Source organism: Bombus fervidus, chromosome 5, assembly GCF_041682495.2.
Source record: "Bombus fervidus isolate BK054 chromosome 5, iyBomFerv1, whole genome shotgun sequence".
NCBI lineage: Eukaryota > Metazoa > Arthropoda > Insecta > Hymenoptera > Apidae > Bombus > Bombus fervidus.
In genome coordinates, this window is record NC_091521.1 from 12,150,246 (window position 1) to 12,173,076 (window position 22,831).

The following is a 22,831-nucleotide window of genomic DNA, read 5'->3' on the forward strand; positions in this document are numbered from 1 at the left end:
ACACCGGCTGCGTGTAATGCCTGTGTCTGGCTCGAGTTTCGTCGTCGAAAGCTCAGCTCTCGACTTCGAGAAGGTCGGCGTCTTCTTCCTTGTGCTCCTTTGTGTCTCTCCCTCGAACGATGAAGGCCACGCGAAAGATGCCTCGCGTCGCGATAAAAACCCTTTCGATCGATCGCCCGTGTAATTGCCCTCGTTTGGATATATCTTTCGCGCTTCTGATTTTCTTCCGTAAGTTAGCTCTTTTCTTTTTCTTTCCTTTTTTTTCTCCGCTCGTTTCTTCTCGCTCGAGTCGTTTCACGGTGAGACCGATAAGACGATTGGAATGGAAATGAAGTTATCGTCGAGGTGTTCCAGCCATTTCGATGGAAATGGTCTCGTGATGACCGCCCTCCAAGGAATTCGTCGAACTTTCTCCGGTATTCGCGCTGATTGATGAAGTTTGATGAGGCTGAACTCTAAAGAACCGCGTGATTTTTCTTGGCGAGATGAAAGGGCTTCTGGGGATGTCTGGCTGGATTTTCTGGAGACATCTTTCGATTATGAGCTTTCGATTGTTACAGGATTTCGTTTCTTCAGGATTCTTATCTGTTGTTCAAAATTAGTCTTCTTTATGGGATCAAGGTATATCTATTGAACTATAGTCGCATATCTAGGAATTTACAAGTTTCGGGATTTCGAATTCGTAATTTTAGCGATGTAAGAGTTTTCCTATGAGAGATATTAGGAAACAATTTATCAATGTCGTACTGGTTTCCTCTGCTAAGTGAAATAATTGTTTTGTACCAATAGAAGAAGCATTCCGATCTTTTTTAAATATTCAAAGTTCAATTATTTGTAAAATTTATAAATAGTTTGCATATTTAAGGGAAAGGGTTGCTTTAGCACGTTAAATATTTCTATCTTTAATTTCATCAAATTAAAAAGTTAATAACGAAATCGTTTAATAACAACAGAGATTAAACGAATATCGATGTCAAATTGCAAAAAGAATTGTCCCACAAAATATACATTTTATTTTGCTTCGATCAATTTATCTTCCCATTTTTTTTTTGGTTAATTGGCAGATTATTAATAAGCCGAACTTATAAATTATTATCGTGCAAACGATCTTTACAATTCTACAATTTTACATCGAATGAAACAATCACCTGGCTTGTAATTCCTAAAATTGTTAGACTTTGTGATAAACTTGTGCAATTCCTTTTGTTCAATTATTAGTAATTCAATTTTACGTTGCTACCTTTGTTTGCTTTACGAAAATGTTCAATGTTATTTATTTATTTAAGCGAAGAATCATTGGTACTGAGTAATCTGTAATTTTTTAATTTATAAATTTTACTAATATTAATCCAATCATAAACGAGAGGATCTTGATATTTTATTTTATAGTACTACTTGATATTTTATTTTTTAGTACTATTTTATTTCAACGAAGGATCATTGAGAAATAATAATCCGCAAATAAAATTTTTTAAAATTTTATTGATAATGTTAATCCAATTATACACAATAGGACCCTTGTATTTTATTTTATTATACTGTCTGACAAACGTGAAATGTATGTCAAAGAAAATTGTACAAATTCTCCGATAACTGGGATAAGAGTAATTTGCCGGAGATGTGAGTGGTGCTTAAACCGGAAGTAATTGGTCGAGGATCAATAAAGTCAGTTCTTCAGACTATTCTTCCAGCTTCCAGCTGGCTATGGTCCGTTTTTCTCATGAAATTAAACCGAAAACTAGAATTCGGTTTAATAGAGTGCAAATAGGAAGGTTGTCGGAGTAACACGTGATTTTCTGCTCTGGTAACGCGCATGACTCGCGTTTTTGCTCTACGAACACGAGGAAGATGGTCACTAATTACGATAGATCGTCTCATTACACGTCTTATTACGTCGTAGCTTTGTTTGCAGTGTAATTGGCCCTCCACTGGAATTTTAAATATTAAATACGACGAAGAATTCGTTCTCAACGAACCGAATGGTTCAATTAATTGAAGCAACAATTAGCGAAAGAAGCGTATAGTTTAATTTCAAGTTGTTTCTTTTGTGCATGTGATTCTTCCAAATCTTAGAAATAATACATTTAAAGATATTTTCGTGTTTTTCTAATTATTCTGGTTGTATTTATTATTGTATTATACAGTAAGTTAATTCGTAACTCGAACAATTCTATACAAATAATTTGTACAATTTTATAAATTACGATTTATATGCTACCAACCCGTAGAAAAATAATTCAAAAAATTCATCATCCTTTTTGTAGCTTTTTTCTTACGCATAATGAGAAAAAGGAATAGAAAGGAGATTTTTCTTTGAGAAAAAGAGTTCAGATTTGTCTAAATTGCAATGTTTCAAAAAAAACCTGGAGATTTTTCAAGTTCTTCACGCCACAAGTCAATCTCGTTGACAATTACCAACATCACTTTTCAAAATTGAATCATACTGTGTTTTAAAAAATGAATTTTTCCATACAAACTAATGTTTTATCAAGGATATGTCAATCACAAAGAACCAAAATCCTGACACAGATGCTTTCATCCATAATTTTGTTAAATTGCATTCTACCTAAAGCAAATAAGTATCCAATATTTTATATTATATTTTATTAAGTATTTTTGAGTGACAACGTTAATGTACGAGCCTTGTCAATGAACAACTCTATGCATTTAAAGACTAAATCGAAGGAAGAAAAGTATTCACTCGGCTCGTTTATTTTCTCAAATATTAAAAGACAGAACAAGGTGTCGAAGCGTTTTCTAAGACGCTTCAATTCTACTTTACACTTTCGATCGCATTTTCGAAGATTCAGTTGTTTGAAATCCTATAGACGAAACCCTTCTTTCTTTCGTGCTAAGTCATCTTGAGCAGAACTTACGACACAAAAGAGTATAAAGTTCCTTTCGTCGAAGCCGTATCAGCAATTCTCGTTTCAGAATCACCTTCAATTATGATTCGTGATACACGAAGGACACAGCCAGAAAAGAGGAATCGACCGATGGAAGTTAGCTTGGGAAAAGGGCAAGAGAAAGATGGAAATGAAACGGAGCTCCGTACTTTGGTTGATAAGGTACCTTTAGGCGATAGAAAATCGAGCAAACTCGACGGAAAGTTGCTTTTCCAACCGATAGCTTCGGATTCAATTACCCCTGCCAGGCAAAATCGCGACGAATTTCCAAGCTGCTTACCCGTCGCCAATTCGTAATTGAAAAAAAACGAGCGCGATCGAACTTGCTTTAATCCTTGGCGCTCGTTTTGTCGATAACATGGTCGTACGGTTTCGTTTGCGTTTGGAAAAGTGTACAAGATGATTCATCTAATCCGATTACCTCAAAGGAATCTGCATCTGAAAAAAGTCGGAAGGAGCATTTGTATCCTGTAGCGAATCACGAGCATAAAATCTCTTTGAATTATTTCCAATGCTCTTGCATTTTTTCATTCGATAACTTCAGCAAAATCCGCGTTGAAAATTAAAGAAAAGAAGAGACTTTTCTAGAGATACAAATCTTTCCGTATCATTTGGTATAATTTCGTATTTTTCAATTTGATTGCGTTAGAAAGGTTCACAGTTTAAAGTTTAAAAAAGGAGCCATTTTTCTGTTTTGTCAATTAGAAGAACGTAGATCTTTTTATATCATTTGGTATAATTTTCTATCATTTCTTATACCACAAAGCTTAAGAAAATTTATGATGGAAAAATTAATATTTATCAGTCGTTGATATAAATAATTTGTTCGATTCTCTAACAATCACGCCAAAAGAATGTACAATTAAAAAGATTGAAAAAAATATTAATCTCGATGATTGTTCAAATTTCAAACGTATAAATCTTCCTCAACAATCTGCTACAATTTTGTTTGATCGCTTGTTCTGTGTATCTTAACATATTTCATAACCAAAATATGAAATGCAATTATTTTATTTTTATTTCTTGTAAAAATATAAACTTTTGTAAATAGTTGGATATAGATATCATAATTTTATTAGCCTGTCAGCGCTAAAAATGTTTTTATGCTATACTCATGTAACATCCATTTGTAAACTTTTCCTCGTTCCACATAATTCATTAAAGTTGCTTGAAAATTTTCGATCGCGAAGTAACAACGCAATGGCGAGAAAAGTTTATTTCAAACTATTCGACGGAATTAAGTTGTTGAAACTATTTGGAATTCGTTTGGATTCGATGTATTTTTATGTAAAAATTTCCAGTATAACTCCTGCGTGGAGGAATATTGATTTTGTAAATATTCTGATTGCGGAAGCCGAGCGAAAACATTTTTTCCTCGATAGTTCAATAAAATAAATCAGTTAACAAATGAAGCACTTCCTCTTCTTGGAAAATGTCTCTCTTATAAAGTCACATTTTTCGTCAATCGTATTTCGTCGTATTTCCTTATTAAACGTGCCCTAGTTTTAAATCCAGAATATGAAATTTTCTTGCAATATAAAAAAATAAATTCAATCAAATTATTTATAGATTGTTCTTAGAAATTGATGAATATATTAAACAAAGGAATTTAGGAAATAACCCTCCTCCGATGTCGCGTATATATAAATTATTCATCAGCCTCTGTACACTTTTGTATTCATAATTTAATATTCCAATTTTTTACTCATCACTCGGTGTTTGAATTTTTTAAACTGAACCGCTGAAATTTCAGTCGGGAGTAATTAAACAATGTTAGCGGTGTTTTTTTGTGATCTTAGGTCGTGAAAGAACAAGTGAAGGGAAATCGAACGATTCCAGAAAGTAGGGCGCTCTATGATTGTTTTTTGAATAAAGATAGGAACATGAAAGAAAGAAAATTCTGACTTCGCGCACTGTTCCCCCTTTTCCCCCCCCAAAACTAGGTCAACATATACAGAAAATAGTAATACCACTCCTTTGTTCTGTAGCAACTAAAGTACATTGTTTTTTAAGTAAGAAATTATTTATCGAAAAATGCAAATCACGATAACACGAAAAAGTTAGAAGTACAAGTTCACGTTTTTCAAAATTGTATAATAATGCGTAATTAGATCGCGGATGATTATGTATTTATGGATAATTTAAATACGCAATAATGTACGGAATATTATACGTGCTACGAAAAAAATGTATTAGGTTGTCCGAAAAGTTTCTTTCGTTTTATAAGGAAATAGTGAATGCACAACATTTTTCGTTTTATATTATTTTATCGAATTACGTATGATCCATTTTGTTCTATCAAAAAAGCGTTTGATAGATTAGGTTTCATGTTTGTATAAAGATGCATCGTTGTAAAAGACGTGTCTGGAAAAGAAAGGCACTTTCCGGACAAGAGAAAACGCGCAAGCTAAAGAACGTTATGATATAAAGTTTTCCTAATTTCTCGTAAATTTTATACCTTTCTTAATTGATTAACACGTTTACCGTAACCACGGTGAAATAGTACCTGATGGCGGTGCAGAAACCACCGGTGACCAACGTTGCGTCGCCAGAATTAACTATTAAGTTACCGCGTATGAAATGTTTCCTCTGAAATGAAATATTAAATACACGTAGTTTCACCGTGACGTTTGTATAATTCAACTCTCGTTCACTCTTACAACTAATAACTTCAGATTACGCAACTGTAATTACTCTACATTGCTTCGAATCTATAAAAATCGAAAATGTGACGATTTACTTTCTTATCAATTCTGAAAATAGTGATTTTTATGAACCAATCATGTGTACTTTATTCAAATAGTGTTCAAATCCGACATACGATACTTTTGCTTCTTTCTATTTATTCGATTTCATTGAAACACGACGGTAATTGACAATTTTGTTAAGCAACAATCTTGTTGAGAAAGCATAAAAATCGAATTTTTCTAACAAGAAACACGTCAAGTTGTTCATCGAAATCGTAATTGTTCGAACTTCGTTGTAAAGATCGAATCCTCGAGAGAGGCAACAAAAAATCGATTTCCCGTGAATTCCTTGGTTTTACCTATGGTATAAAGGGAAAAGCAATAAGCCAGTGGCTCGTAAAACGTTTTTTCCCTCGATAATGAGAACTGGGACTGGTGGTGGCAGTTGTACAAGAAACGAAATCGTCGATATGAAACAGCAATTTCTCCGCCTTGAGGGGATGATTTGTGTTTATTTCCAAGTAGTTAAATTGAGAATGACCCATAACTGTAGTATTTGCTATCTGCTTCGATGAATATTAAATAATTCAGTAAATATTATTGACAGAATATATCGTAGTACAGTAGAGCTTCCCTTATTCGAATACCCTAATTCTCTTATCCGAACATAGTATTTCCCAGTAACGGATGCCTTTTTCCATGCAAGACTTTTCCATATACAATGTATTCTTTCCTTGATTCGATCGAGTACCGAAATTATAATATTCTGATATTATAATAAATATAATTAAAATATAATATGGTATTCTATAACTATCGAAACAAAACACGACGTAATTAAAAAAGTTGAAAGCGGTGCAAGTGCAAGCATAATTACAGGCACGAAAACACAAAAAGAATAATATTGAAAATTATTCGAAGCATGTAGATCTCTGTGACGCTGGCGACAGCAGAAAAAAGCTCAATTATCTTGACGTAACGAAACAGTTTCATTGCGATAAAGACGATAATAATGTCGGATTTACGTAAATAGAAACATCAAATTCTCATGTGACCCATGCAGTTACTTAGGTTGGAAGAATCAAGTGACTTAACAGTAAAGGAGATACGAGATCCGTAAATATTTAAAGAAATCATTAATCCCAATTTGTATTTGAAAAAATGAAATTTAATATGAGAGAAATGATCGTTTCGGTACTTGCAAAACTTCATTAACAGCTTCGTCTACCTATTAATTCGGATAAAGGAAACCCTACAGTATATTAAATTGCATCGTTCGTGGCGGAAATACGATTTATGGTATAAAATATGAAAATGTTAAATGAAAATTTAATTCATTCTCAGCACATATTGTTACTCTCGAAGCGGTCCACAGGCAAAACAGACGAGACACGTTCATCGCGTTACACTCTCGCTTCCCTTGGGCCAGCCACCGCATTAGACACCGTTTCCATAGACAGAGTCGATTTCTATGTATCGACCCATAGATATTCAATCAGGTCGTTCCAAGGTCTTACAAATTCTATTAATTTACTTATTTTGAATTTCTTGTTTCTTCCGCGTGAATTCTTTAATTTTACCACAGACAAGCAATAAGCTAAGCCCGGTGGCTAAGGGTGGGAATATGCAACAAGAAGCGACACTCCGGGCGATACCTTTGATGTTACTCGATGCCTTGTCCCTTTGAATTGGTTGTACAGACAAGCCGGATATTTGAAATGACTAAACTCATCTCTTTACTTTATCTTAACCTCTAACGATTAACAATATACCTGTGTTATCACTGTCTATGTATTAGAGATAATGCTTTTTCGAGTATGTATTTATATCAACCTTATACAATGAAATAGTCAGGAAATAAGGAATACGATATAACGATAGCTTTTCAAACAATATATCGCAAGTAGATTGCAAAAAAAAGTATATGTTGTAAATAAAAAAAATACAGAAATATTTATTACGAACAAATACAGTGTAAGTAAATTACAAACATACATATATTTGTTACTACGTATATTTGTTATAGATATTCTCAAGTTTAAACAATTTCACAGCCATTGCCTCGGCATTGCCAATTAACAGATCTCGCTACGAGCAAGTTATCGCGAGTGAAAATCCGTGCATTCTGTTTTACAAACATATGTAATATAAGTCTATTAGGTTGTCCGGAAAGTGTCTTTCTTTTACAGACAAGAAACTTTTCGGACGACCTAATATTCACAGCAAATGTTATAAGTATCAATGTAGTCCAATTACAGAATTCATCGTAATACAGTTTCCTAGCTCTTTCAGTATAATATGCTTTATTATACTTTCAAAAGATTCCAAAATGAATAAATAACTTTAACAAATACCGTATGGACTCTCGCTATTACTCGGATCTATGGGTCGTCGAATTTCAGTACTCGGATGCCCACTTAATTGAGATCCGAGTATCCGGATAAGCATTTTTCTTCCAGGAATTCACTTAACAAGGTTCAGCTATATTAATAAATTTAACGTGTAAGAAAAGCTTCATGCGTAATGTTCATACGTGTTTGAGTAATCGCGAGGGAAAAATCAAATCCGAATAGTCGAGTACCGAGATTCAAATTCGGATACTCGGGTACTTAGGTTCATATCCGGTTCTTGAACCAGAGTTCGTGTAATAATGGGTGGCCCAAGTACTCGGATATCCGGTCTAAATTGGTTGTACCGTTTCACCCGCATCTAGTGGTTCCTTTGTCAAAGTGTCGCCTCTTGCTGCTCCCCACCCCCCGCCAGTCGCTCGTAAAACGTCTTTTTTCCCTCGATAATGAGAACTGGCACTCTGGCGATGGTAGCCGCATAGGAAACGGAATCGTCGACGTGAAAGAGCAATTCCACCCCCGGGGAAAGGACGATTCGTGTTCGTTTCGAAGTAGTCCGCTCGATCGACGAAATATCACGACTATTATAATTTCACCAACGATTCGAACGACGCAACGTTTTCAATATTAACGTAACCAACGTTCTCTCGCCGATGAAACATTGCCAATTTCACGTATGTACGTTCAATCGCGTGTATGCACGTTTGAAAATCGTTTCGTCGTTTGCTTGTCGGTCAGGATACCATCGCGTATTTCTATTTTCTCCCATCGTTTTCGAGCCGTGAGTCACGCGTTGCTCTATTACGCCAGTTGAATACGTATCGTTAATGGAACAGGCTTGTATCGTTTCAATGATAGAATGGTTTTTGGCTAAACGCCGACAGATTTTACCGTCTGCGTGGCGGTAAGGGGTTAATAAATTACGAGGGTGGAGTTTGCAGGTTAATTGACGTGGAAATTTATGATATGTTTGAACTTTCGTAGATTTATGAAGAACTTTCGATCGAGTTATTGGAAGATTTCTTTCTTGTTGCTACTTTTTTTTTTTTTTTTGGTATTTCAGGGTGAAAACATCCCTTAAAGATTAACGCCCGCTTCTTTATTTATCTACGATATTATATAGAAATTCTTCGTTCTCTATAGAGTGGCATAACGAAATCGTTAGAATAATTGCGAATAATTTTATTTAATTTGAATACTAGAGTGGATACCGTATAAAAATTACCTATTCTTTTATATTCTGCAGGATTATACAACGAAATCGTGAGAATGGTTGGTTCTTTAAATAAGACAAAGATCATTTACTTTTCTTTTTCTATCGTATTCTTCGTTAAGTTTAATGGACAATTTTTATTTTTTAAATTTCATATTAAGACAAATATTTTGTTGAAATACTCGTGCAAATTCTATTCGAGTATTTTTGTACGATTACAAGAGATATTAATGGATCAATCATAGTTATGATCAGTTTTACAGTTCTTTGCGAATATTGTTTATTTAGAATGAACGATAATCACTCGTTACAATGCAAAAATTATATTGCCCGTTATCATCGCAATAGTAATTGCCCAGATGTTTTGATCGTTAACAATTAGACCGACACAGCTAATTAATGATATTCATAATTAAATTCGTTTAACATTTTCCACTTATACATTTTGTCCATAATGTAGAAAATTATTGTTGATCAATTTAACAAAGTAATTACTGCACCATTCAACGATTATATATAATTTTCAGCAATTTTCAAACACAATCTAGTTAGCAAATATTGCAAATATATAGAAAAATATTTGTTGTGAGCGATTAACAGCGTGACAACTTTATGAAATTAATTAAATTATCGGTTTAAAGCGAACCTCGCTTGACTCGCCACAAGTTATTGGTTTCTTTCGAGCAACTTCGTTATCGGTGTCAGGAGTAATTAACGCCTGAATTCGGCGTAAATTAATCGTTCGTTATTGGTTTTTCATACATTGACATAATTTCTTGTACGGTATTCTTGCAAAACGAAGAAGAAACAACGAAGATGATCGTGTTGACGGAAAATGTTCAAAATAATCATTTTATTGACTTTTAAGGTTGAAAGAATTTGTTATCGAATATGTGAAAAGCCCAAGACTTGAAGTTTGAAAATCGAAATTTGAGATTCAGAAATATTAACGTTAAAATTCTAACAGTTGAAGGTTGAAGCTTCACATTTGAAGTTTGAAAGGTGCAACTTGAGATTTAAATCGTAAAACTTGAATTTCAGCTTCCAGGCTCAAAATGAGAAACTTCAAATCTGAGAATTGGAAATGATAAGTGGAAATTTGAAAGTGTTTTCAGAGTTGCAGGTTCCATGTCGAAATTCGAAACTTGAAATGTGAAGCTTGAAAGCCGATAGACGTATGTTAAAAGGTTGAAATTTGATACTCGTGAAAGTTAAAAGTTACACATTGCAACTTGAAACTTGCAACGTGAATTTTGGAAGTTGAGAAGTGAATGTTAAAAGATTGAAATTTGAAACTTCCGAGATCGTAAATTAAAAATCTGCAACTTGATGTTTGAGAAATTTCGAATAAAATATGTTGCATTCTAAAGCTGATAATTTAAGGTATCACAATTTCAAAAGAGCACATTTTTTCACAAAATCTTCACTCTCGCGAATATCTCAAATAATCTCCCTATAAATTCCAATGATCTTTATCGATACTTCGCTATTGATTTCTCCACTTGAAAGTTTCGCGATAAAGAAAAATACATCGTTCCAAGAGGAATTTTATTATCAGGACAGTTCGCTACTTGGCCTGCAGCTATATTACTTGGTGTTTAACTCACTTTGATAAAGTCGATCGCCAGAGGATACATCCACAAAGCAAAAGAAGACAAAGAAAAAAAGAAAAGGGAAGATGCTTCTTCGAGGGGAAGCAATCCATCGAAACTTTAAGGGCGTACCCGTAACAAGATTTCAAGTTGTAATTGTTGTCTTGATAACATCTTCGATTTGTCAATCTTTGATTAAAGAGACTTTATATTTTTCCTATTTAATTTATCCCAAATTGGTGAAATATTATTTCTTCGTTAGAATAAAAGAAGCAACAATAATAGAACGTCTAATTTTTTATTTATTTACTATTTAAATCATTCGAAATTATGTTGAAATATAATTTATTCATTGAGATAAGAAAACCAATAGTGAGAACTTTACTTTTGCTATTTAAATCTCGTTAAATTGTTGGAATGATTTATTCATTAAGATATATGTAATAAGAACAGAAACCTATCTAATATCATTTCTTCATTAAAATATTATATCATTTGTATAGGAAAAATAATTTGTTTATTAGGATAAGAATAATAACAGGTCTATTGTTTTACCATGATAATTAATTTATTTATTATTCAAATTATCCTACATTATAGTGAAATGTACAATAATTTTTTTCAGTAGAATAGAAGAACCAGACGTATATTTTTGCTATTTTTATCTTCCTAAATTAGTGAAATATAATTTCTCCATTGGGATAAGGGAACGAAGAATAACAAGAGCTCTACTTTTGCCATTTAAATCATCCTAAATTGATGAAATGTCATTTGTCCATTAGAATAAGGGAACCAAGAGTAATAAGATAATAAAATAGAAGCAAATAACGAAATATAAGATTCTTCGTAATTGCTTTGCCTCGGCGAAATACGGCTGGTAAAATAGGATAAAATAACTCTGCCTTCTTTGAATTGATTAATAGAGGTTGCTACATACCTTCCTGAAAGCTAAACGAAAATAAGGTGCTTGTACTTCCAGTAATATCTCTGTCGTAGGTTTCCCTGCTTAATGAAAATACAGGAACGAGGAAAAATGTCTTGTAATCTAACAATTTATTATGTTACTGGACTAGTTGAAAAATTGAGATTCTTCCTTATGTTCTTTATAAATAATCTAAGAGAAAGTTTCATTATTTGATACTCTTTCAAACTTGTTTCTATTTAAACGCCAAACGGAGAAATATTATGCACAATCGAACGAATCTATTTAAATTTTTTAAAAAGAAACATTTTTTTAACGATATACACAGTGATCAAATTGGGAACGATCCATATCACACGGCGCAAGAATTTGCCATCCGCTTCAATAAATGTCAAATATTTTAGTAAATGTTGTATCGACTAATTTATTTATTTTTATTTATTTCTCCTCTGTCATTTAGTATTTTACTGAAAAACGCCAACTTTCTTACCTGAACGAAACAACAAGAAAGAAACAACAATGCGAATTTTCAAAGACTTTGTTCTTCCGTTCTCTTGTACTTCCTTTCCGTATATTTTTTCGTTCTAACGAGAACTATTGACCCATATCTCCAGTTCTTGTGATCTTCTTCTTCCTTACCTCGTTGCTAGCTCGAACGATAATTAGAAAACTTCATCACGTTAATTGTGATATTTACATGATTTTGTTAGAGAAATTAAAATTTTTTTGTTGGAAACGGGAATCACAGAATACGCGTGAAACGAAATACCAACGATTTTTAGATGAATTTATTGAGAGTAGGAAAGAACCAATTATTTGTTTATTTTGTTGGGAGGCAAAATTTGAAGAATATACGATAGTTACACAATTGTAAGTTATAACTTTGTTATGTTTTTCTCACTTACGAATGTTTTCTTAATTTAAGAACATAGACGACGTTTATTTTTCTTAATAATAAAAAAAATTCGAAACTTAAAAAAGGGGAATTTAAAAACCGAGGATCTCGTAGATTAGAAGCTAAGATACCAAGCTGAAATATCAAAGTTAAAGTATCTTTTCAATTTTCAACGTTCGGTTCCTCGAACTTTCGCATCGCAAATTTCTATCTGTAAGCTTGAAATTCCAAATTCGAAGTTTGAAATATCGTCAAACTTTGAACTACAGAACTTTTAATCCCGAATTTCAACTTTAAGATTTCGATAAATTGAAGTTCCGACAAGTAAGCAATGGGCTGACTTACATATCACTTTGATACTCAGTCGTAGCCAGAATCCAGATATGTGTCAGCATCCCTAAGGAGGGTAAGCAGAGCTTACAGTGAAGAAATAAATAAACATAGAAACAAAGGAAGAAAGATCTGAGATAAAACAGAATCCATCCGCATAGAAATGTTTTGTTTGTTGGAAATATTTTTCGCTATTTTGAAAATTTATCTCTTTCTCTCATCTTCGTCCTTAAAGCGTTAAACTTATTAACCAGAGGATATTAAACAAATCTGTAAATTTAGAATGTAACGAGAAAAGAAAATTTCGGAGAATAAAGAATCCGCTTTTTATTAGTTTTTTATACGGAAATTAAAATTTTTTTTTTTCTCGAACAATTCGTGATAACATTTTACGATATTACAACAATGGACTGCTCTCCTTTTTGCTAAAGCATTTCGTGTACGTGTAATAAATGAGTGTAGGTGTCGTGGATCAATGAATGGTTTCAGGATGGCCTGCAGCGACGAATTTCCTCGGCACTACATCAACTTTCTTTTTGCATTTCTCTTTGCAACTTTAACGTATCTTGTTATCTGTCGAGATACGGACACACCTCAGGCAATAAAATTGAAAGAGCAAAAAGGAAAAATAGCATTTCTTTATAAAATCTCACGAGTTTAATTTTACTTCTTGTAACATCTGTACTACAATAGTTTCTTAAATGAAATAGAATTTTTTAACCAGAACAATTAGAGTTTTATCCTCTTTTGAGTGTAATATTTGTAACAAAATTTAGAATAACTGCAATACAATTTTCAGTATAAATTTAGACTCAAAATGCAAGATTTTGGAGCATGAAGAAATTCATTCATTCTTTAATATCCATACAATAAAACTTTTCAATCTTGTATTGATATCACTTTTGTAATAATTTTCTCCTTTAGGATGAAAGAATAATAATTTCATTAAAAGTGCAATTGTTTGTAAATGGGCTGAATAATACACATATAACAAAGCTTCCCGATTTCTTCTTAATATTATTTTCTAACGATTCTATTCCTTAGAACAACTTCATACAATTTCATATAGAATTTCCATAAAAAAATGCAGAGTACAAATAAAAATTCCAATTTCAAATACAAGTTCAAATAAAATATTATTTATTCATCGTGAAGTATACAATCGTGTTCCTCGAATGTTCTTCGAATCTATTTTAATAATATTATTTCGATAATTCTTACAACGTGTCTGATATTAAAATTTGTCTTTGTCGTCGCAAGACTCGAACGTATCGGGCGTCGCCTGGGATCGTTTCAAAATCGGTTTCGCAATGGAAAATCTAGATAGAGGATACGTTCTGTGCGAAGAGCTGGTCTTTATCTTATTTTGGGGAATGAACAGCTACGCCCAGATCAGGGCATGGTCCTTGTAAAATTATACGGCCTTTAGAAACGGTGCCTTTAGCTCGGTTCGTTTCGAAACCACGAATAAACGTGATGAGATTGTCGGTAGAAGGACGCAAATGATTTTAATACGATAACGCATTAAATGTTCGTTTATGAAAGAGCATTATTGCATTTTATCCCATAGCGATGGCAAGGGAGAAGGAGGGAATGCGAGTATTGTAATCGCAATACCGATATCATTGGTTGTTATCTCAAATATAATGAAACAGGGATGAGATTAAACGAAATTAAAATTCAGAGTAGAAGATGGAAGCTGGGCACTTTGCAGTTTTTAATTTCGACCTTTCAATTTCTAGATTCTTAGTTTGCAGTTTGCATTTGATACGTCAAGTTATAAATTTTAAATTCCACATTTGCTAAATTCAAGTTCTTAGATCTTGGTCTCTAAATTTTTGTAGAAATTTCGCATTTTCCAGTGTCGAACTTTTTGAGCTACTTGCCAGCTATGGATTCTAAAATTCGAAATCCTACATTTCGAGTTTTCTATTTTCTTAGTCCTATAGCGTGCCCAGCGGATCGAGATAGTAAATGTAAATAAAACGTGATTGCTGCAGCTGCGGTTATTGGCTGCGACAGGCTGTCACAGAGTGACAGAATGTCACTAGTCGGCAGTCAATAGTTGCAGCCGCGGTAATCACGTTTTGTTTACGTTTATTGCCTCGTCTCGTCGGACAGACAATAAATTAGAAATTTCACACCTTGAATTGCAAATTGCAAATTGCAAATTTCCAATCTCTGATATGTAGCTTCCTACATCCCATTCCACGTACCATGTTCCACATTTCAAGGATCTCACCTTCTATCGTTAATTCCTCAACTGTAAATAGCAATATAAATTCTACTATTTCAATTTTCAACTCAAACTTCCCATTTCCACCGTGCAATCTTCAAACTAAATACGAAATTTCCGTGCTTTTATTTTTCCATATTTTACATAAATATATCGTTCTCATCTTTATCCTTGTTAATACAGGATCAGATAAACCTATGATAAATGGCGGATCAGAATCGAACAGGAACGTCAAATGAAATTTATGTGTTTGTTCTGTTATAGCTGAACACGGAATGGGCACAAGTTGAAGTTATAAATCTGATCAATGATGGCAGCGGTCTTGGATTCGGAATCGTCGGTGGACGAAGCACCGGTGTTGTCGTTAAAACGATCCTTCCTGGAGGTGTCGCCGATCGGGTAAGTTTATTGCAAACATTTTCTCTTATTCAAACAACTATTAAAAATTTCACAGTTCTTCAAAATCGTTCAATTTTATACACCAAATCTTAATGGATATTCTGAAATCGTATACGTACATAGATTTTATAAAATACTTTTCGTCGATGATTTTATTTTACCTTATCTTATATCATTTTCTATAACAATCCTTTTGTGATAATTAAATCCTGTTGAAACCACGAAGACATTCTAAATTTTTCAAGTCTTTTGAACTTCTTTACTTACAAGATTAACGAATAGAAATGAAGGAAAAACAGTACAGAAGATAGATTTTAATTAATCATTTGTTTCGAAGATAAACTTAGAACAAACTTATTCGATTCACAATTTATTTATCTTAAGATTTAAAGAGATTTTTCTGTTAACTTTCTCTTCTAACTGTCTTTAAGTAACTCCAGATTGGGTGAAAAGAATGTATAATTTTTCATTCGTTAAATGATTTGAAGTTTTTCCATTTGACAGTACATCCATAAATAGCGATTCATAAACTCTATAACATTCGATTGCCCTATATTCTTCCTCTAGCAGCTTCAACCATATTTTACCATCAATAAAATTACATCAATAAAAATCGAATCAGGCTGTGGTTACCGTGGATGCGTATTCGAACGAATTGACGTTCTGATGAACTTCATACATCCAGGTAATCAAATATGTATATAGATTTTTATTATGAGTGTATGCACTTCGATCTATAGGCGTTTCATTCGGCAGTTCGTCCAAATACCACGGTGGTTGACATTGATAGGGGCACAACTGACAAAATTCTATCATGTAAAAAATAAAAACGATATTTACATTTTGCATCAGTTTAGCGTGAGAAGGCAAAATTTTTAGTTACCGCCGCTGTCAAACTGCACTTTGCCATAGCAACACCGGCTCATCTTCAGTTGTTTTCTCACGCTGTAAGTGAAGGGTTTTACCGCTTTCGCGATATCAAATCAAATATGAAAGGAGTGAAAATTTGTTTGATAAAAATCATGTCTCGAGCGTTCTCTTTTTTCTGAAAGACGTGTCGTTGTTTAGGAAAATCTAGCTCGTAAATCTCTGTCTGCTCACAGAGAGACTTGTCGTCGCTAATAAACGCAAAATGAGAAATAGCGTTGGAATAAAATCTTTTTTGTCAATTTTAAAACGTTTTTCTCTTTAACACTTTGATGAGCGTATGCTTTGACAAACATACAAACAGCCTGAATTTCCCGCGTATTTTTGGAGCGATTGAAAAGATTAAAACGGTCGCTGGGAAAGTTCGTTCCGATTTACATTTATTGAATTTTATAAGTGCCATTTTGTTCCACAACGATTCTCTATCTTTCACGCAACTTGAATATTCCATCGTTCCAGAAGCTTTCAGGTATTTCAGCGGAAAACTTTTCAATATGATTTTTTATGTCGACAAAAGTGTTAAAAATCGGAACAAACTTTCCGAGCAGCAATTTACGAGTGTAATGTTCCATTGAAAATCAACGAGCAAATTTACAGATACCTCTAGCAACGTTTTGTAGCGTGACATGCTTGAAAACAATTTCCTCGATGGAGATATACTAAGCAAAATTTATTATGTTAATAAATTGCTTAAAAATCGGAACGAGCTTTCCGAGCAGCATTTAACGAGTATAATTCTATTTAATGTTCTATTAAAAATCAACGAGCACATTTACAGATACCTCTAGCAACGTTTTTTAGCGTGACATGCTTGAAAACAATTTCCTCGATGGAGATATACTAAGCAAAATTTATTATGTTAATAAATTTCTTAAAAATCGGAACGAGCTTTCCGAGCAGCATTTAACGAGTATAATTCTATTTAATGTTCTATTAAAAATCAACGAGCACATTTACAGATACCTCTAGCAACGTTTTGTAGCGTGACATGCTTGAAAACAATTTCCTCGATGGAGATATACTAAGCAAAATTTATTATGTTAATAAATTTCTTAAAAATCGGAACGAGCTTTCCGAGCAGCATTTAACGAGTATAATTCTATTTAATGTTCTATTAAAAATCAACGAGCACATTTACAGATACCTCTAGCAACGCTTTTTTAGCGTGACATGCTTGAAAACAATTTCCTCGATAGAGATATACTAAGCAAAATTTATTACGTTAAGAATTTCCTTAAAAATCGGAACTTTCCGAGCAATAAATATTATACCAATATATCGATAGTGATTTCGTATTACTCAAGCAAGTAACGTAAAAACACTTTGATAACATGTCGTTCATAGCATCCATTACTTTTTTTACTGTTTTAATTAGCAATAGCTAACATTTTTATAAGATAGCGCACGAAGTATGTAAGACGCGAATTCGCGTCTGCAGTCTGCAAAGGGTTAAAATCTACGCTTTTTGAATCGTGTCACTATCAGCGACAAGCAACGACGTATCCACTGTAATCACAGCCATAATCAGAACTCCTATGCGAAAACCAGAAGTCCTGCAACATAAAGATAGCCGATCAAATATCTAAAAAAAGAGAGGAAACGATAGAAAATAAACGAGGCAAGAACATTTAACTATGATCGATTCCCGAATTAAAAACGGTCTGTTCGCGGTGCGATTTGTAGGATAATCGGCTGCAGAGCGGGGACCATATATTGCAAATCGGCGATGTCAATCTGCGGGGAATGGGAAGCGAACAGGTTGCGGCAGTTCTGCGACAATCCGGCACACACGTGCGCCTCGTTGTCGCGAGACCTGTCGAACCAACGTCACCGGATTACCAGGTATTGTATCCAAATTTTTCATTTTTTGTCTGTTTCTTTTTCTTTTCTTTATTTCAATAAGCATATTCCGAATGTTGAAAAATTCGAACGATCAAGAAGTTGCGCGTTCGAAGGTTGAAGGATCGGAATGTTTGAGAATTTGTAGATTCAAAGCTTCGAAAATTTGAATAGTTGAGAATTGGAGAAGTCGATGGTCTTGAATATTTGATAATTAGAAAAATAGAAAATAGAAAAGTAATTTGAAAATTTGGATTTTTCAAGGTTTAGGAATTCGAAAATGTAGGAATTGTAAAGTTGAACATTTGGAAATTGCACGATTTAAAAATTTAAAGACTTGGAGACTGGAATGTTTGAATATCGCGAAACTTGGAAATGTAAAAGTTATAGAATCTTATAGAACTTTAAAATTCGATGGGTTAAAAATTATCAATTTGGAAGTTTGAAGATTTTTATAATTTAATAAGAATTAAGAGTTTCCGATTACGATCAATACCGCGTCTATTTTCCTCGTTATTTTATTACAAGTGGAAATAGTTACATTATTTTCTACTTCTTTTTCTTATTATTTCACTTAATCTTTGGATTTCATAGCATTAGCTTGGAAAGTCTAATGAAATGGCTTGATTGAGATTTTCCTTAATTAAATGGCAGCAGGGCGTTTTCATTAAATCATCTGATCGGACTATTTGCACAGTAAATACTGCTATAATTGATCGTCTTGTAGTACTGACAGGAATTATTAAATAAAAAGCACTTAAGTCGTTCGACTTTTCTCGCTTTCGCAGCAGTTACATCTCGTATTTGCTTTTTACAATAGAACGTACTTACGATATTACTAAAATAAATTTACTTCTCGACAAAAAAATTCGATTATTCAGGCTTTAATTTAACATGTAATTGAAAACTCCTTTATATTTTAACATATTAATCGAAGAAACTTAACAGAAAATTGATGTAATGTATGAATATAAAGGAAAACACGTTCGAGTTTTATAAAAATGATATCAATTTTTTTAATAATCTTTTCTACAATTATTGGAAATTTGAATAAGATATTTATACTGTGATCAATTCGTACTTCTTTTAATTCTTATATTCTTATACGAGACTCTGAGAAGCCAAACTGATCAATTCCACTTTTTTATACGATCATCAATTTCGCATTATTCAGACACAATTAATACTGAAGAAATTGAAGAACTCAAAAAGGAAATCACAAATTTACTTATCACGAAGCATGATTAATTGCAAATTCTGAGGTAAATTAAAAGAATTAGTGCTTGTAACTGTTAACAAAGTAGTAATTGTCATTTTTCTATGCAACTCAATTTATGGAGTTAATCAACAAGGTCTCTGAGAGTCTCAGGGTATCAGCGCGTCTTCAGACCCCTGATGCAGCTGGTTGCAATGCCCGCGAAACACCGGGGAATAATTCCTCTAGACCACGACTTCGACCCGAAGACCTGAAGCAAATGTCTGATAAATAAAGTTGAAATTTTATTGAAGCCATATAATCATTAAGACAAGCAATATTTTAATGACCTTAACGTAGCAACGCAACGAGAAATATTTTGAAAATTAAGAAGGGGATGAAGACGCATATGTTCAACTTCGAAATTAAATACAAAGACAGTTTTGCTAATACGAGGCTGACCTATACAATATACAGAATCCTAACACCTGTAAAAAGCATTGTTTTACTTGTACAAAAGAGAAGAAAGGGAAAGATATAAAATGTGACCTATCGTGTGCTTCCCCTGTAGTCTTTAAATATCATGTCACGTGCAATATAGCAAAAATAAACATGAAATAAAATGAAGGAATTGTATATCATCGTTGGTCCGAAATTCGAGCCAGAAATTCCAAAGGAACGGCACGTTTCAGGCACTCGGCAGCCACGCTCCGATCGTACCAACGAAGATTCTGGGTGACCCGGACGAGTTGGACCGTCACCTGGTGCACAGCGTGCCAGAGACATACAACATACGCCACGTGCAGCCCGACAACGCGTACGACAACGGCTACATATTCTCTCAGGAATCCGACGTCGAGATGCATGTGAGTCGGCAAAATCTTATGACATTTCATCGTTTCTACCCTTTCATTTCGTCAACACGTTCCTTCTGTCAAACTGTACCGTTTTCTGCATGAAAACTTTCATCTTGGATTATCAGCGTTTTGAATGTGCTGGGAAGAGTATTTAGACGAAACGAGCGGATGATCCTTCTTGTCTCTCTGTAGTAAAATTAAAATGTAATTTTATCCTTTATCGAGCATCCTTTCGCTGAATCGGGAATCGAATGTCCAAATGCCCTAAAAATACATTTGTAATTCTAACTTTTTTGCCAGACATCGTTATAATTATCGTTTCTTTATTAGATATCACTATAATCTCATCGAAAGATGAGGAATGATACAGTGTTGTTACCGTTTGGTACGTTGGCAGTGTATTTTTTTGCTTTATAATCGTCTTCTTATTCGCTGAATCTTCCAAGAATACGCAACATTTGCATATCATTCGAAGTTATTGTGTCGGTGCTATTATCTGGAAAAGGACAATTGTTCGATAGGCAAGACCAGGTCTCATCGTGGACGTAGTACGCAACCCATTGCCAATTGGAGCGATGCCAGTGATACCACCGGTTCCGGTGCAGATCCCGGAACTCCCGGTCCTCACCATGGACACCATCGATGTTAACTCACTGCCAGAAATGGAACGGTTCACCGTCGAGCTTAAGAAGGACATTTACGGCCTCGGGATCACCATCGCTGGATACGTTTGCGAGAAAGGTAATCCTTCGCGCGCCACAAAGAGTTATGGCCCTTGGTTGTTTCGTGTGAATTATTTGTAACGCGTGGAGAATTGGAAGCTCCCAGAGAAATGTGCTGTGGTGATCTTTGGAATTTTAGCGTCTGGCTGGAAAATTGGATACGCGTCCAGTTACGTTTATAGCTCGTACTTGTATATTATTTCGCGTCTGTGAATTTTGAACGTTCGAAAGCTCGAAAACTTGCAAATTTGGGGGTTTCGAAGTTTAAAGGGTCGAGAGTTTCAGTGGTTCACAAGTTTGAAAGTTTCGAAATTTTGCGGGATCGTAAAGTCTCTCGAAGCTTAGAAATTTGACGAGGTTTACAAATTCGGGAATTTCGGTGGTTCTTTTGCAGTTGGGGAATTTAAGAATTGCGTAATTCTTTGAACATTTGGAAAATTCCAAGTTTAGAAGTTGGAGACTTTCCGGTCAAAGGTTGAGTAAGCTGAGGTTTCGAAGTACGAAAGTTCGTGAATTTGAAGTTTTAGAAGTTTCGAACATTCGGAAGTTCCGACGTTTGTATATTTGAAAATTTATAAATTCGCAGTTGCGAAGCTTACGAATCTTGAAACTGCGGAAATATAGAAAAATTCAAGATACGGTATTCAGTACCATAGTTAGGATACAATATTTCCTTTGCTACATAGTAACCACTTTTACCTCGTTTCGATTACAGAGGAGCTGTCTGGCATCTTCGTGAAGAGCATCAGCGAGGGCAGTGCGGCAGACTTGAGCAACAAGATCCAAATAAACGATAGAATAGTAGAGGTGGACGGCCATTCTTTACAGGGTTATTCAAATCATGAGGCCGTCGAGGTGCTACGGCGCACTGGACAAACGGTAGTTCTATGTCTGGAGAGATATCTACGTGGACCAAAGTACGACCAGCTTCAGCAAGCAATCGCGGCCAGTGAACTGAGACTACCTCAACCGAGCTCTCCATCAATCACCAGTTTGCCAAGCTTCCCGATTAGCGCGGTAAATTCTCTTCCTTCCAGTGTTATATTCAAATTCATATCTGATAAATGGGCTTCTGAAAAATATGGAATATTATCATTGCAACTTTAGCGGCACATGAGTCAGAGGACGATGCGAATCGAGAGCGACTCATGTTGTCTTGGGACATTGACACCGTCTTGACATACCAAACGTATCGACAAACAAACTCCGGGCAAAACAATATCGTCGCTATGTGCAATTGTCAATCGAAGTTGAATTTAAACTTTCCGACTTAAACTTCCCCGACCAGTATAAATAACCGAACACGTTCATTAAGACAATCAGTAGCAGTCAGTCTCTAGCATTCTTATATCAGCGATCAGTGCGCAATCATTAACAAATCAGTTATCAGTTAGTATCGAGCGATCTACGATTGACTGTGTATTTTGTATTATATATTTATAAATACATTCGACTACACGAAATATCCACTCATCTCATCACTATAAACGTTCAATCGTACAATCGTCCTCTATACAATCATTAAATAATTGAATTATCATTGCTACGATTATATTGATTCTAGTGTTTCGATGACTAGTCATAAAAGATATTTTCTACCTTTTATTTAAATTAACACGTTCGAGATCAGTGACTTGGAACAAAGCTCTTCCGAATTTTTTGAAAACTGTTTTGCATATGTATACTAAAAATTAAGTGAAACTAATCAATGCAGAAATAAAACAGAATATGTTTTAGGCGATTTTTATTTGAAAATGCGTTAT

The 22,831-nt window shown here is 34.1% G+C and overlaps 1 protein-coding gene across 1 annotated transcript in view; it reads left to right on the forward strand.

Annotated features, from left to right (window-relative positions):
* The window catches only part of LOC139987265 (multiple PDZ domain protein), a 165,995-nt gene that overhangs the window by 76,747 nt on the left and 66,417 nt on the right, over positions 1 to 22,831 (forward strand). Inside the window, exons 8-12 of the mRNA XM_072003293.1 lie at positions 15,394 to 15,528; positions 18,139 to 18,297; positions 20,182 to 20,355; positions 20,868 to 21,087; positions 21,784 to 22,085. Of these exons, the coding sequence (XP_071859394.1) occupies positions 15,394 to 15,528; positions 18,139 to 18,297; positions 20,182 to 20,355; positions 20,868 to 21,087; positions 21,784 to 22,085 (990 nt within the window). The remainder of the gene's footprint in view (positions 1 to 15,393; positions 15,529 to 18,138; positions 18,298 to 20,181; positions 20,356 to 20,867; positions 21,088 to 21,783; positions 22,086 to 22,831) is intronic.